Below are 14,888 nucleotides of genomic sequence, written 5' to 3'. Positions count from 1 at the left end.
ATTTATTGTTTTGCTCCTTTGCACCCCAGTATCTCTACTTGCACATTCATCTTCTGCACATCTATCACTCCAGTGTTTAATTTCTAAATTGTAATTATTTCACCACTATGGCCTATTTATTGCCTTACCTGCCTAATCTTACTACATTTGCACACACTGTATATAGATTTTTCTATTGTGTTATTGACTGTACGTTTGTTTATCCCACGTGTAACTCTCTGTTGTTTGTGTCGCACTGCTTTTCTTTATCTTGGCCAGTTCGCAGTTGTAAATGAGAACTTGTTCTCAAATGGCCTACCTGGTTAAATAAAGGTGAAATCAAAAAAAATATTGAAAAAAGATCTGCAGAGAAGAATGGGAGAAACTCCCCAATACAGGTGTGCCAAGCGTGTAGCGTCATACCCAAGACTAGAGYCTGTAATCACTGCCAAAGGTGCTTCAACAAAGTACTGAGTAAAGTGTCTGAATACTTATGTAAATGTGATATTTCTGTTTTTTAATACATTTGCAAACATGTCTAAAAATCTGTTTTTGCTTTGTCATTATTGTGTGTAGATTGATGAGAAAAACAACAACAATTGAATCCATTTTAGAATAAGGCTGTAACGTAACAAAATGTGGAAAAAGTCAAGGGGTCTGAATAGTTTCCGAATGCAAGATGAGAAAGGGCAATATTGCTGCTACAATTGGAAAACATTGAATTATTAATTTTAACTGATTAATTACAAATAAATAAGACTCATGGGGTACATTAAATCAATTGATAACCATGAACTCAGTAAAGGAGTTGCCTTCCAACAATACAAAATGTAGCTGAGAAATTTTTGCTTTCATCTAAAATTATTCAAACAAAAAGTCCCTAGCTCTCACACGGATGAGCTTCATACAACAGGAATCCTGCTGGAATGAGGCTGAGGGGGGCAGCTTCCCCGTTCTCTCAGAGGAACTAACGCGTCGGCATGCCCAAATATGGAACGCGGATTTTCTCCTCATATCTAAATACTCGATCAAAAATAATAATACAAAAATAATCGATCCCACCATAGTATATCAATATATATATAGTTAATACATGGTATACATTATGTGGTCTCCACGGTTACGTTAACCCCATTGCGGCATTGTTCATCACATTTGCACACGGAACAATCAAATATAATTTCAGCAGAACATTAGGCTAATAGTTATCCCTGCTACATGCAATTCATCAAACAAACTTGCTTTAAAATTAACAAGTGAATTGCAACTCATCTTATAGGCCTACAAAATTTGGCGTCCACATAATATGTAGGCCTAGGCAGCGCAGCTCAGCGTCTGATGGACAATGCCTATCAATTTGTAACAATATAACAACGTGGACCGTGCAACATCACAGTAATGTAGTCTACTGTAGTGACAATATAACAGTCAGATCACAAAACAACGTATATCAACAGCCTAGAAACATGTTGACAAATTAGTCTAAACATCGTTGTACATTAGTCTTTACAGCGATTTAGGTGAATAAATTAGGTGAAGAATGTATAGAAGTATATTCTTAATCCAGCCCTGCTTCACTGTTCACTTTTCTTGCCTACATGAGCGTGTTAACGATCGGTTTACAATCAAAGTAGTTCCTGGCAATCGCGTCATAATCCTGACGTTATGTTGTTGGGCGTGCACAAATAGTTTCTATCCAATCAATTCCCTTTGCCAATCTTGACAGCACGCGTGTGGGCTGATTCGGTTTGCATGGCCAGTGCACCGGGTGAGTGGAGATTTCGTTTATGGACCAATGGAATAGTCTAAAAWACAGACTCCGCTCACCCGGGGCACCGGGCCATGCAACACGAACTAGCCCAATGTTTGGTGTGTATATAAAACGGCATGTTACTAGCTCCTCACTCAGAGTGAATTTATCACATAGAACAACATACCCTGAACGCAACCTTATGTATGGGTATYAAGTTTAGTTTTTTTTTTTATACAAGGTTGAAATAGATAGTTCAAGCCATTGGATCACGTCAATACTGCGGTCATTCATCTGTTGACAGCCTTCGTGGACCACTGCTCTGTTCTACGTCTTGGATTTTCCCTCACACTTTTAGAAGTGAAATTCTTTTTTAGTTTTGAACTGGGGGGTCATTGCTGAAAAAGAGGGGTGCTTGCGTTGATGCGTAATCCTACTTTTTGCTGACACCGTCATTTGTTGACCAATATCCTGAGACTGTTTAAACACAACTGGTAAGCTCACTTTCCTACGACTTTATGTCTACAAAAATGGAGCAGCCTTTTTATCATGACGACTCTTTTATCTCGGCTTATGGCCACTCTGATGCTGCATTGCACGACTACAAACTCCTAAAGCAGAATATGAATATGAACTTGACAGAGCCATATCGCAACCTCAAGTCTGACTTGTACCAAGCAGCGCACCAGGATGTCGGGTCACTGAAGCTTGCTTCCCCTGAACTCGAAAGGCTTATCATCCAAAACAGTAACGGTATAATTACTACTCCCACCCCAGGCCAGTACTTCTACAACCGGAGCATCACCGATGAGCAGGAGGGCTTTGCGGAGGGCTTCGTGAAAGCCCTGGACGAGCTCCACAAGATAAACCATATGCCCATGGCCCCGCCCAACGTGTCTATTGGAGCGGGTGGTGTGACGACCTGTTCGGCGGCGGCCTCTAGTGTCTTCGGCTCCTCCCTGCAGCCCGAGCCTCCAATTTACACAACACTGAACGCTTATTGCCCAAACACTAACCTCTCTTCCGCATCCAGTTACCCCAGTACCACCATCAACTACTTACCGCCGCACCACCAGCAGAGCCATCACCAACAGACCTCGACGCACGCGTCACACCCCTTTCAGTACTCTCTACCTGGCGCTGGGGTCCATCCACAGCGCCTTGTGGCTTTCAAAGAAGAACCACAAACCGTCCCTGATCTACACAGCAGCGACGGTTCCCCGCCAATGTCCCCAATCGACATGGAAAATCAAGAGATAATCAAGGCCGAGCGGAAGCGGCTTAGAAACCGACTAGCAGCAACCAAATGCCGGCGCCGCAAACTGGAGCGCATCTCCCGACTGGAGGACAAGGTGAAAGTTCTGAAGTCGGACAATGCTGGGCTCTCCAACACAGCGACTGTGCTTCGTGAACAAGTCGCCCAGCTCAAACAGAAAGTCCTGACACATGTAAGCAGCGGCTGTCAGCTGATGTTGACGAGCAAAATGGAGGCATTTTAAATGGAGAGGCGAGGGCATTACGCAGAGTAATTCATGATTTAGAAGTGACAACACTGGAGGAATGTTCTACATGAACAGCACTGGAAGAGGCCATATACCGGCAGGCTATTGTTGGTAATGACAACACGGCCACAGGCTGTGTGTAGGCTGCTCTCATTTCGGGTAAAAGACTGACAAATGGTACTTCCGGATGCTGGACACCGCACAAGGGACCATATAATCCAAATACATGACAACAGGAACAGCATCCAGACTGAACATAGACACTGACACTGAGTGACTACAAAAACAAACCAGAGACCACTTGATAGGCTGGTTTTGATACCTAATCAATGGAAATGTTATTGTATTGTTTGTAATTTTGCATATCATCATGCAATGCTGCATTCATTAAATGTTTAAGTTATTGTTTGCCAGGTTGATCCTGACAAATTAATATTGTCATGTTTACAATGTATTTTTTATTTGTGCGATGTATATTTAATTAAGTAAAGTCTCTTTTCAAAACGATTTTGGCTTCATGTTTGTCTATTGGTGTCATTCATGGTGTTTGCTAAAAATGCGACTTGGAAATTATATTGGTCGTTGAATGATGGCTATATGCGCAGAGGATTTTACACATTTACTGAAGTCTAGTGTTATGCATGAACAACAACCTTAAGCGTGTGAATTAAATGGCTAGTTTTCATTGAAGATGGGTTTAGGTCATGCTCATTTTACAGTGAGAGATTCGATGCTATTAGACTACCTTTTACGCACAGCGTGTCCATATAAGGACTCTTCTGGTAGATTACGTCACTGAGCGAAGCTTTCTGGGAACTCCCGCCTTCCTTGCAAATTGGTTTCATTCCACTTCATCTAACACTTAGTATCAGTAAGATGGTTTGGCACAACGGAATTTCCAATATTATTATTGAAACTAAGCTGGTGTATAGGGTAATAATTAAGAACTGAGCTTAGGAGCATAACAAGGGGAAACAAACTTTGACCAGATATGGACTTGGCACAGTCATAATTTCGCAAGTGTTATCAAATGACTACGGACAAAGTTCAGCCGCTAACTTTTCTTGACTATTTTAAATGACTGTATATTACTTAATTTTTCATATGGCATGAAGTGGTCAACCACTAGACAAAAATATTCAAAGTCGTCCCATTTTCAAGGTGTCTGTTCTCAGTCCATCAATTCTCTAGTTGAATTATCTATTTGTATAAAGACTTATGTRCAATGGCCACCAGCTCATTCTGGGCACATTGTTTCCCATGATGCCTAGCCAGGGTAACTAAACATGGTGTTTGCGTACACACCACAGTTAAGACAGATTCGGGTCTTATATTTMAATGAGTGCACATGGAAGTGACAGTGGCCTTTGGAATGCCGGGGGTGTTTAAAGATGCCACACAGCTTGGCAGAGCAGTAGAAGCGAGTGGGCATCTGGTGTGTGAGCGCATCTGTGTGTATGGATGGGTTGGGTTGGCATTGCCAAGGACAAGAACATTGTGGCGACATCAGAAAAATATGTGAGGCCCTGTTCTCTTTGAATTGAGTCAGGGATATGGGAAAAGTCTCAGTAAAGTCGAGTTAATTGAAGATTAGTCATCATACATTAACTTTTTATCCAAACAGTTTTTTAAATTCAAGCCCTTCAAAGTTGGCAACAGTTGCAACTCCTGTTGTTTTGCGGTCTTTGGCAGACAGAGGAGTTATTGAGTATGCACAAGCTGCTCTTCGAAAAACAGGAGGGGAATTCTGTCCTGTTAATGATGTAGGCTACAGCAGCCAGCTAGGCAAACAACCCAGCCAGCCTGCTCTCCACAACCTTCAGCACACTTGAGACGAAAATAAAATAAAACCACTTCAAAAGAATCGCTGAACGCTGGGGTTTTGACACACTTTCTCACCTCAGCCGTTTAGGAGAGAGGTTAAAACTTTTTTTTAAAATTATGCCCCAATATGGAAAATATCAGCTACGACACCTACGTGTACTCCATTTCTGTATATTTCAGTTTAAATAGTCCTACTAGTATTCATAAAAACAAGTGCAGTTTCCACCGTTTCTGTGTTTTAGTACAAAAAACTTGTGTAAGATTGATTTATTTTGATTTTGTTATACATAATTAAAATGTGACAGTCAAGAGCAAAGGTGTCCTAATTTAACCCTTCTCTCTCCTATACCAATTTCTTGTACTCTTCTATTGTTTTCACTTCTTGACACATTGGTGGGAGCGTAAATGTTCCATTGCCAGATGGAACCAATGTTTTTTGGATACTTGATTTCTCAGATCCCACCAAGGGGGAAATACATAAAAACATGGTGTTAACAGGGTTATTTATGTATAGGCCTACACAACATGTATAAATACACACGCACAACCTGCCCATTTCAGCTTCTCGCTACCACAGCCCACAACCATCAGTGTCTGTGGGAACATCTGTGATGCAAGTGATGACGTATGAAGATCTGGGGTGGGTTTATTTTCCTCCCCTCTAGCCCCCTTTCACTGCTACAGGCCTCACTCTCTCGCTCCATCTCCCACATTTCTCTCGCATCATACATATTCCTCCCACCTGACCATGGCCATCTGAGCTTCTTTCAATAATTACATAACTCATTTCCGAGACATCTAGATCTACTAGGACAATGCAGATTAAATGGGATTTTGCATGCTGAATGTCTATGTAAAGGCGACATGGGTCTTCAATAYGAATCGTCTAAAACACTACTACAAACTTTTTCCATCTATCTCAAACCGAGGGAGGTAATCCCATAATCTTTTAAAGACAGTCAATTTGTGATAAGTAGTAGTCTACATAATGTCTAGCCCCATTGGTACAGTATATCCAAAGTCAACCCAAGCACAGGCATTACAATCTGGTCACATGCAGCTGCACTCCGAATGAATGATTACTTGTGTGCTGCCAGCTGTGGGCAGGATTGAAACAAACCCAACCTTCCTTTACATTGTGATGCAGGTCACGACCATAAGTCCCACAAAACTCAGTTTTGGATGAGACTATGACCAAAATGATCCTATTTACACATTATACTAAATTTAGACAGTAGAATAAATGTTTCTGACTCGATGCCATATAGGCTGTTTTCTAAATGAGAAGTAGTTTTTTATGGGCAGTTGCTCTTTAAGACTAATTTGTTTGTATTGTATCAATAAACAAAACCTATACAAAACCAATGTGTTCCAGAAAAACAGGGACATTGCTTGTTGAATGTGTGCATAGCACCATCTAGTGGTTAGTAACTGAAGCTTACTATTAACTCTATACCAGTGTTTATGTCATATTCCAATATAAAAGTACTGAATTAAACACTTGGTTTTAAACTATATTTTCTTTAAAAGGGCAAAAGCAACTTCCAAATGCTTCATCACTACAAAACTAGAGAACAATTTAGCTAGAAATTCTGTTTTTTTATTAACATTCCAGTTCATCAACAAAATACTCACATGGCACTGTTTGAATTGTAATCAAATCAAATCAAATGATATTTGTCACATGCACCGAATACAACAGGTGTAACCTTACAGTGAAATGCTTCATTACAAGCCCTTAAGCAACAATGGAGTTTTAATAAAAATATGTTAAGTAAAAGTTAGATAAGTTAAAAATAAAAAATCATTAGAGAACAGCAGTAAAATAAGCCCCATGATGGAATCAACATCAAGCCTAATACACAAATAATATATAATTTTCAAGAAATCTCACAAAACACATCCCCACTGACAGTGTAGTTGACACAGAATCAATGCGATCAGCAGACTCAGTCAGTCAGCGATCCAGCTAACAACAGTAAGGGCTCAGTTAGTACCCTGTATAGACGTAGCACCTCTAAGGAGGTGTGGATGGATCAGTTCTGTTTGGAGAAAAACTCCTTGCTCTTCTGGCTGTCCGGGACGATGGTGTCTCTCCCTGGTCTCCATCCTGCTGGGCACACTGTAAAGAGAAACAAGTCACACATCTGCCCTGTGAACATACAGTGTATATCAAACACATTTGCTCACTAAATGTACTGTATATTCTAATAAGAATGGGAACTGTGCTGAAGAGGGGCTAGAGGTCAAGTAGCACTAGAGTGCATYCAATGGAGGTCTATTGGTGCCTAACAATATTAGTCTCCTGCCATGTCCTGAGATGTCAGCACATCCTACTCTAAATCTCTAACCTGCTCTCTGTCCCCTCCTCCTCTTACCCTCTCTAAACTTGTCAGTGTGCTGGAAGGCCTGCACCAGGTGCAGTGTCTCATCCACAGAGCACACTACTGACAGGTCGTTGATGGGGATCTGCTTCAGGATGCCCTTGTCATCAATCCCAAACAGACCTCTGGACAGTAGGGAGGAAGGTTAAAACAGGTTTAAGGCTGAGCACTGTATAAAGGTCAGGAAATGGGCAGCTGTAAGTGAGAGAGAGAGAGAATAGGATTATAAGACTTGTCCCAGAGCTTGGTAACAGATCTGTAGGCTATGCCCTCATCCTCCTTCAGCACTCCGTAGTCCCTGGAGATGGCCTGGGTGGGGTCAGCCAGCAGAGGGATCTTCATAGGGCCCAGACCTCCATGTTTCTTCTCTGTGTTGATCCTGCACAGGAGGGGGAGAGAGAGAATCACTATTACACACACAATAAATACAGGACTGTAGGCAAATGCACTGCACGCCTGCATGATTATTGATGACTTGAACAGTGGCCGCTACACATCTGCTGTGTATCTGGAGCTGCAAACCAACTCAGGCAGTCTTCKAGGGTCTTATCACAGCTACACAGAGAAGCTTAACTCTGGGCAGGGTGGGGCTTCAGGACCCTATGTAGCCTAGTGCATTTACTTCCTGGATTCCTCTTCACAAACATGAAAATGATTACCTAACAATAGCCACAAGTTGGGGTATTAAGTTAGATATATGCAGCAATATGCAAAATAAAAACATAGATTATACAGAAGGACAGTAGAGGACAAGATTCTGGTTTGTTTTCCTATATCAGTATTTTCCATATATGACCCTAGTAAGATAATGGTCTCACCAGGCCAGGTGACTGAAGTGGGAGTCTGTAGAGGCTGCCAAGACCTCACAGTCACTCTTCCTGAACTCCTCAGCACGTTCACTGAAGGCCACAATCTCAGTGGGGCAAACAAAGGTGAAGTCCAGCAGGTAGAAAAACAGCACTACATACTTCCCTTAGGGAGAAAAGACAAAAGGGATTTCAAAAGTATTGCATACGGTTTATGGTCATTTGCCTAATAGTTAAAAATCTGTTTCCATGACTTAACCTCAACACCATGGGATGTGTATAGCTAAGCAAAGATTTAAGTCTGAGAAATGTTGAGTTTGAATGTACTTTTTGTGTTTGTGTGTAGTTGATTTCACACCAAAGCGAAGCCTCTGTAGTAGGACAGCTTGACCTCTTTGAACTGTCCGTCCACTACGGCTGTAGCAGTGAACTCTGGGGCTGGCTGGGAAAACCTTGGTTAGCGGTGTAACTGCTGGTGTGGCGCCTTTCTAATTTGAACAATACATATACTATATTTATTCACTCCCATAATCAAACTGTCAAGCTGTCTGCCAGCTTGAGCTGGACTGGTGAGAACATCAGAGGTGGACTGACCCTGCGGCCATGTTTGGTGATGACATCATCCTTGGAATACACAGTGTTCTTATCCTGAGGTGACAGGTCAAACGGTTGGACAGTGCTGCATATGGAGAACACAGAACACATATTTGCTATGTATTTTGATCTGGCAATGGCTCTAATAACAACACAATAGAAAATACCAATGGAATGATTTTGAAATCCAGTGTTTATTGAGGATGTCAAGAAACAAAAGAACACCAAATAGGTATTCTTATCACACTCAGACAAACAGGTTCCCTTTAGGTCCTCCATTCTATAGACATTCTATAGAGTTTGGCTCTAATTCTACATCACAGCATCTTGAATGACATTGCCTGAATAGAGTTCTGATGCATTATCAAACTAACACAAAAGCCTTACTGGCATGAGTCATGTTTCTACATCAGCAGTCTAAGTCTGTCCTTTGCGCAGATTCTCTTTCTGAAATTCAAGACTTCCTCCAGCTATAAAGAATACTTCATCATTTTTAACAGCTGACTGACTCCTATGATTGCAGGATGGCAACCACTCTAATGATGTGGCTGTGCACCACCATCACAAACACCCTACCTCCCTCCTCACTATCAAACATTTCATGACAAGAAGACAGTAGTACATTACGTTATATCACGATAGTAAAATATGCCAAGCGTGTTGACAGTTGTACAGGTATGTCTAAAAAAGGTGTTTAGGATTGAGGAATAGAGGAATTTTGGACGCTTCAGTATGGATACGTATATCTCCTGTATGCCTAGTCTGATGGCAAAGTTACACAATACAGTTTAGAAACTACTGCAGTCTACTGATGAGTAAATACAACTCTYCAGTATGATATGCACCGAGGCAGTCCCAGGCGCCTCACAAGATGATAGATATTTTCATTTGTAGGCCTACTAATGTAGCTGCAAGACTACATATGTTTARAATGAGCATACATGACTGACAATTACATGCCAAACATTGATGGCGATCATGAATGGTGTCACCTGTTTTAGCAACTACTTTACTTTATTACATTTACTTTTACAGGGACAGTGGACATTAATCAACATTACTACTGTATAAAAGTTTTAGTCAGCCGGCTAATTTTCAACTGCAGTCCCTGGGCCAAGTACCATGTAACAACAGACTGTAATACAACATGATGTCATACACTTTGATGTTATCTGTTGATTTTTTAACCTTTCAGAATAATGTTACAGTCAATGTCACTATTCGTACATTATTTACACAGTGTTAAGGGCATGTCATGTCATAATGGTTTATATGTTTGGTATTACTTCAAAATATGGAGCGTCTCTAAGCAACATTTGATTGATGGGTTATAATGGTGCGTAATGATGAGAGGTACAGTATGTGAGGTGAGGTTAGTTATAAGAGCAAGATATGACAACCCCAGCTTGGGGACAGTGCTACAGATTCAGAGATCAGATTCTGTCAGTTCATCTACAGCCCACTCCCACTACCCTCCACATCATCCACCACGACCGAGCGTTTCCGCATCACAATGTTGCCGTTGCTCCTCCGCGCCTGCGGGGGCAGTGTGGCAGGCTTGGTCTGGGGCTGCGTGTGGCACGGGGCACGGTAATGAGGCAAGCCACTCTTGGTGGTGTCCAGCTCCTCTGGGTCTTCCTCCAGGGCCCTGAGGGCAGAGATCACCTCCCTGTCCGAGGGGCTGAGGGTCAGGCATCCACAGGGACGTCCACCCTTACCATTGCTAATACTTTCACCCCCCTCCCGTTCCTCCTCCTCATCCTCCACCGTCATGAAGGCGTCCCCCCACAGGCTCTCACACAGGTCCCGGCCGTGCTGGTACATCTGTGGTAGCAAAGAGCAAATCATTGGAGGTGTAGTTTGACATTAGATTCAATATGACCCTTATCTTTTCTGTGTGTTGCAAATTATATCTCTGATTAAGGCACTCATTTTAATTGGGACTATTGATTACACTAAGATGTACCTTTTCTGAAAAAACATAGCATTTGCCAGGCAGCAGCTGCCACTCCCACTTCTCTCATCCATCCATTAGTGCCCTCATCATACAGAGAAAGGCTTTTAGAGACACGGGGGACCAGCACACAAGGTCACGCTTCATCTGTCATCTAAAAGCCAGCTGATTGCGGGAAATAAATATGTTTTCCCCTTCACTTTAATCCAAATTCAGGTTTTAGGGCCAAAAAAAACATAATGAAGTCTAAGCCTACATTTCTCAGAAAAGCTTGATATTGGAAAAGCTTATTAGTAGAATGGTACTGACACCGTGGGTCTACGCGTTTACAGATGTAGGATCTTAATTTGATCACTCTTTTGTTGCTGAGAATTTTCCTGCATCGCAAGCAATGCAGATGAGCTTTCTTATTTAAATGAACTGTAAACACAATCTAACACACAATTATATTAACAGTATTACACTTTTCATGTAGCCTACTTTTGGCCAGATAATAGCTTAACCACAGCTCCAGCTACATTATGGACTAAGCATTTAAATCCTGTTGCTGAATGATTATTTTGCTGTGACATTATAGGTCAAATTAAGATCCTYTATCTGTAAGCTCTGATTCTCTGGGGAGTGAGTCATCACCACTTTGTAAGAAATGCTACCGTTACAACTCTCCTCTCTCCTCCCTCCCCCTCTCCTCTCTCCTCCCTCCCCCCTCTCCTCTCTCCTCTCCCCCTCTCTCATCCTGTCTGTCTGAGGGATAAGGAGTGAATGAGTCACTCAGAACATTTAGGAAGCACTGCTATATTGACTGTGTTAGAAGGACAGCACTGTTGCTGTGCAGCAGATAGCTACTAGCTGGTCTTATTACTAGCCTCCTCTCCTGGGGCGGCCATGGACATGTGCCTAACCCTAGTGCCTAACACTAACCTTACATTTGTTTTCATGAAGTTTTACAATATCGACAATATTTTTACTTTGCCGTTGGCTGGATCTAGAGGAAATCGCTCAGTTCTGCTTTAAAGAGAAGATTTATCCCAATAAACGTCAACCTGCTGTTATCGCAACACAGGAGTGCATGTTAGTGCAGAGTCACTGRCCACTTCAGACCCAGTGTTTGAGTGGAGAGCGTGAAGAGAGTGTTGTTTCCTTGTTGATGATGTTAAGAAGCCCCAGAACATTGCTGTGGCCAGTGAGGCGATGGAGAGCCAACAGAGCTTACAGACGATGAGGGAGAAAGCCAGAGAGGATCCTGGGAGAAGGGCCAGGGGAACGTTTTGATGGTTTGTACGTGTGTGTGCAGTATTGTGTGTGCATGTACAAATGTTTTTGTGTGTGTTTAGCTTATGTGTGAATGCAGTATGTGCATGTGTTTGTGTGTGTAGCCTATATGTGAGTACAGAATGTGCATGTGTTTGTTTGTGTGTGTGTGTAGCCTATATGTGAGTGCAGTAGCCAACGTGCAAGTGTGTGTGTTTCCGTGTATTTATTTGCAGCCTGCCTGCTGTGTACAGTGGCCCTGAGGCAGACTGAAGCATTGTCAGCTCGATTAGGGAGGACATGTGAATGGGTGAGGTGCAGTTAGCTTCCCAATTCCTTTGTCTGATGAGGAATCAAACTGAACATTCCAGTCTAACCTACAAACTGTTTACTATCTATGTTAAAATAATTGTTTTTTGAACAGCTGAAGATCATTAAAAGAGCCYTCATTAAAATGCCTGGACACAAATTGCTTCCAACCTCATTTGAGTTCCAAAGTCAGTTGCTCTTAAGCAAAGGGTCAAACTAATGAATAGCATAAATCTGTGAAAATATTGTTATTGTGTTAACAATATTTCTATTAGATGTGAGTTGTTTTGTTCAAACATTCTGACTCCTCCTTATGGGGTGTTTTGGAGGTCTCTGTGTAGCAGGACCCTCATATTCAGAACAGCTTAACTTTAATTGAATGGCCTCACAATAATTACATTTTTATTTGGTATATTTGTGGTTCCCTGACCTGCCTCTTCCACATAAACATACACACACTCCTGTCACCTCTCATCATCACATCCAACCACTGATTATGTGTGTGTGTGTGTGGGGAGCTGTAGTGGGACGTGCTCATTGTAATGTTTGGAATGGAATCAATGGAACCGTTCTTTTTCCATGTGTTTGATGTGTTTGGTACCATTCCATTCATTCCAATACAGCCATTACAATGAGCACGTCCCCATACATCTCCTCCCATCAGCCTCCTCTGGTGTGCGTGCATGTTTGTGTGTGACTGGGAGGTTCACAGTTGGTCCCAGCTGTGCACAAGCCCTGGGTCACTCTGCCTCTTTTTATATCCTCCTCTGTCCAGTGGAGCAGTACAGAGCAGAGCCCAGGGGCGGACTGGCCATCTGGCATTCTGAGCAAATGCCAGATAGGCTGGACCCTTTTTAATCACATTGGGCCTGTCTAACTTGGATTTTTTGTGCAAAATAATCATTATCTGGCTAATAATGGGGGCCTTGAGGAAAGAAATGGGCCAGTGTGGGGGCCTCGAGGAAAGAAATGGGCCAGTGTGGGGGCCTTGAGGAAAGAAATGGGCCAGTGTGGGGGCCTCGAGGAAAGAAATGGGCCGGTGTGGGGGCCTCGAGGAAAATAATTGGCAGGTTTGTTAGAAATGCCAGGGCCGATTTCTGGTCCCAGTCCGCCCCTGGCAGAGCCCCTCCTTTATTCCACTTAGCCAGGCTTTGTGACCTTAACCCCTCACTGACCACTGAGACCAGCAGTACCAGTACAACTAACACTGACAGCTATACTACCATGATTCTTTGCTAACCTAGCCTTGCATGCCAGGTTTCTCTATCTTCCTACAGCTCTATCATAAGAGACACAGCTGGAGAAAGAGACTAGGATGGTTCTTAACTTCCTCAAAGAAATGAATCATTGAGTCTAAATATCTCTTTTTGAAAAAAAAWATATATATTTATAGCAAGGTTAAAACACAGCTCAACACAGCATTACAGCCAACTCAACATGGCTCCCTCCCATGAGACTGGCTGCTGCCCATCCAATCAACAGCCTACCTGCTGATACGGCACACAGTTCCCAGTGCAGTTCTGTCCTCTGGGGTCTCTGGCCCAGTTACGAGCACATGTCATGTCCATCCTGCAGGCCTCATACCTGAAGAAAAATGTTATGTTGCAATGACCAGATGACAGATCAACATTTGATACTGCTGGATGATGTGATTAGCGCAGAGCCTTCAGTACAGTTTACATTGGGGACCCTAGGTTATTGTAGTGAGCTCACCAGTCACGGCAGAAGCTGTGGCACAGTGGCACGGCCTGCATGGAGGACTGGAGGTGAGAGTGTGGCCAACGGGCTGCATCAGGGGAACAACGGTAGAAACAGGTCACACGCTTCAGGAAGTCCTCACACCTGGACATAGAGATGGATGGGAGAGAGAGAGAGGGTAGACCAGCATGATGCTGCCACCACCATGCTCCAGCAGTGCAATGCTTTTGTCTCTGTTGGCTTTGATGTCATAGATTGAAAATATTGGTTATATCATGATCAAAGGCCGCTGTAAATTGCAGACTTACTTCGGCCTCAGTTTCCCACACTTGTCCCAGGGGTTGTTCTTCTCACTGGTCATGGGATTAAGATCCTGGATGTCATCCTCTGAACAACATGCATCTGATGAGAGAACAGATATGGATAGATTATGACCATGGGGAGACACCTCATCTCATAGGAGGATTGAGGATTTAGATAGTAAACTTCCAACAGCAGTTTTCTCTCTTTATCATGGTTTGACGATGCATGTTGTTGTCTTTAAAAAGCACAGTGCTCTCACTCACTCTCAGCATATATTGTGCACTCTTTCAGGTGAGGTTCCTGGCTGGGCGTGGCCTTCTGTCTACCGTCCTGTAGACACGCCCCCTCCAAACACAAAATGCGACCAATCAGGGTAGCCGCTAAATATGCACAGACCAARGGCAGGGAGTTTGACGTGATAGCCATTTCTTCAACCTGCGATACGTTCAGCTAGCCGGCTATAATCAGGACCTTGGACAGCGGAGCGGGAGACAAGCGGGTTCAGTGAACCATACAATATGAAGACCAGTTTTT

General features: G+C 42.8%; 3 protein-coding genes across 3 annotated transcripts; 1 reads left to right on the top strand and 2 right to left on the bottom strand.

Moving 5' to 3' along the window:
- Window positions 1–1,885: 1,885 nt before the first annotated feature.
- On the top strand, window positions 1,886–3,738 carry LOC111981704 (transcription factor JunB). Its single transcript, XM_024013104.2, has one exon. It carries the CDS (start codon window positions 2,248–2,250, stop codon window positions 3,226–3,228), a length of 981 nt encoding a protein of 326 aa, XP_023868872.1. The 5' UTR covers window positions 1,886–2,247; the 3' UTR covers window positions 3,229–3,738.
- A 3,353-nt stretch (window positions 3,739–7,091) lies between these two features.
- Window positions 7,092–8,950, bottom strand: LOC111981140 (peroxiredoxin-1-like). The gene is made up of 6 exons (XM_024012300.3): window positions 8,840–8,950; window positions 8,615–8,687; window positions 8,258–8,411; window positions 7,672–7,818; window positions 7,434–7,564; window positions 7,092–7,177 (listed from the first exon to the last, which is right to left on the bottom strand). Exons 1-6 carry the CDS (start codon window positions 8,948–8,950, stop codon window positions 7,092–7,094), a joined length of 702 nt encoding a protein of 233 aa, XP_023868068.1.
- Window positions 8,951–9,822: 872 nt separating this feature from the next.
- LOC112081360 (riboflavin-binding protein) lies at window positions 9,823–14,846 on the bottom strand. Its single transcript, XM_024147806.2, has 5 exons — window positions 14,618–14,846; window positions 14,360–14,453; window positions 14,067–14,195; window positions 13,841–13,937; window positions 9,823–10,663 (listed from the first exon to the last, which is right to left on the bottom strand). The coding sequence occupies exons 1-5, from the start codon at window positions 14,778–14,780 to the stop codon at window positions 10,292–10,294; spliced, it is 855 nt and encodes a 284-aa protein (XP_024003574.1). The 5' UTR covers window positions 14,781–14,846; the 3' UTR covers window positions 9,823–10,291.
- Between the last annotated feature and the right edge of the window lie 42 nt (window positions 14,847–14,888).

This window comes from Salvelinus sp. IW2-2015, linkage group LG20 (assembly GCF_002910315.2).
Source record: "Salvelinus sp. IW2-2015 linkage group LG20, ASM291031v2, whole genome shotgun sequence".
Classification (NCBI taxonomy): domain Eukaryota; kingdom Metazoa; phylum Chordata; class Actinopteri; order Salmoniformes; family Salmonidae; genus Salvelinus; species Salvelinus sp. IW2-2015.
Note: the sequence above shows the minus strand (reverse complement) of the source record. Positions and strands in the feature narration are given on the sequence as shown.

What these genes read in the sequence shown, in the direction of transcription:
- LOC111981704 (XM_024013104.2), top strand. Translation starts at nt 2,248, where the DNA reads ATGTCTACAAAAATGGAGCAGCCTTTTTATCATGACGACTCTTTTATC.
- LOC111981140 (XM_024012300.3), bottom strand. Translation starts at nt 8,950, where the DNA reads ATGTGTTCTGTGTTCTCCATATGCAGCACTGTCCAACCGTTTGACCTG. An exon ending in CAAGCTGTCCTACTACAGAG is followed by an intron (nt 8,412 to 8,614) that starts GCTTCGCTTTGG and finishes TTTCTCCCTAAG; the next exon opens with GGAAGTATGTAGTGCTGTTT. An exon ending in GTTACCAAGCTCTGGGACAA is followed by an intron (nt 7,565 to 7,671) that starts GTCTTATAATCC and finishes CCTACTGTCCAG; the next exon opens with AGGTCTGTTTGGGATTGATG.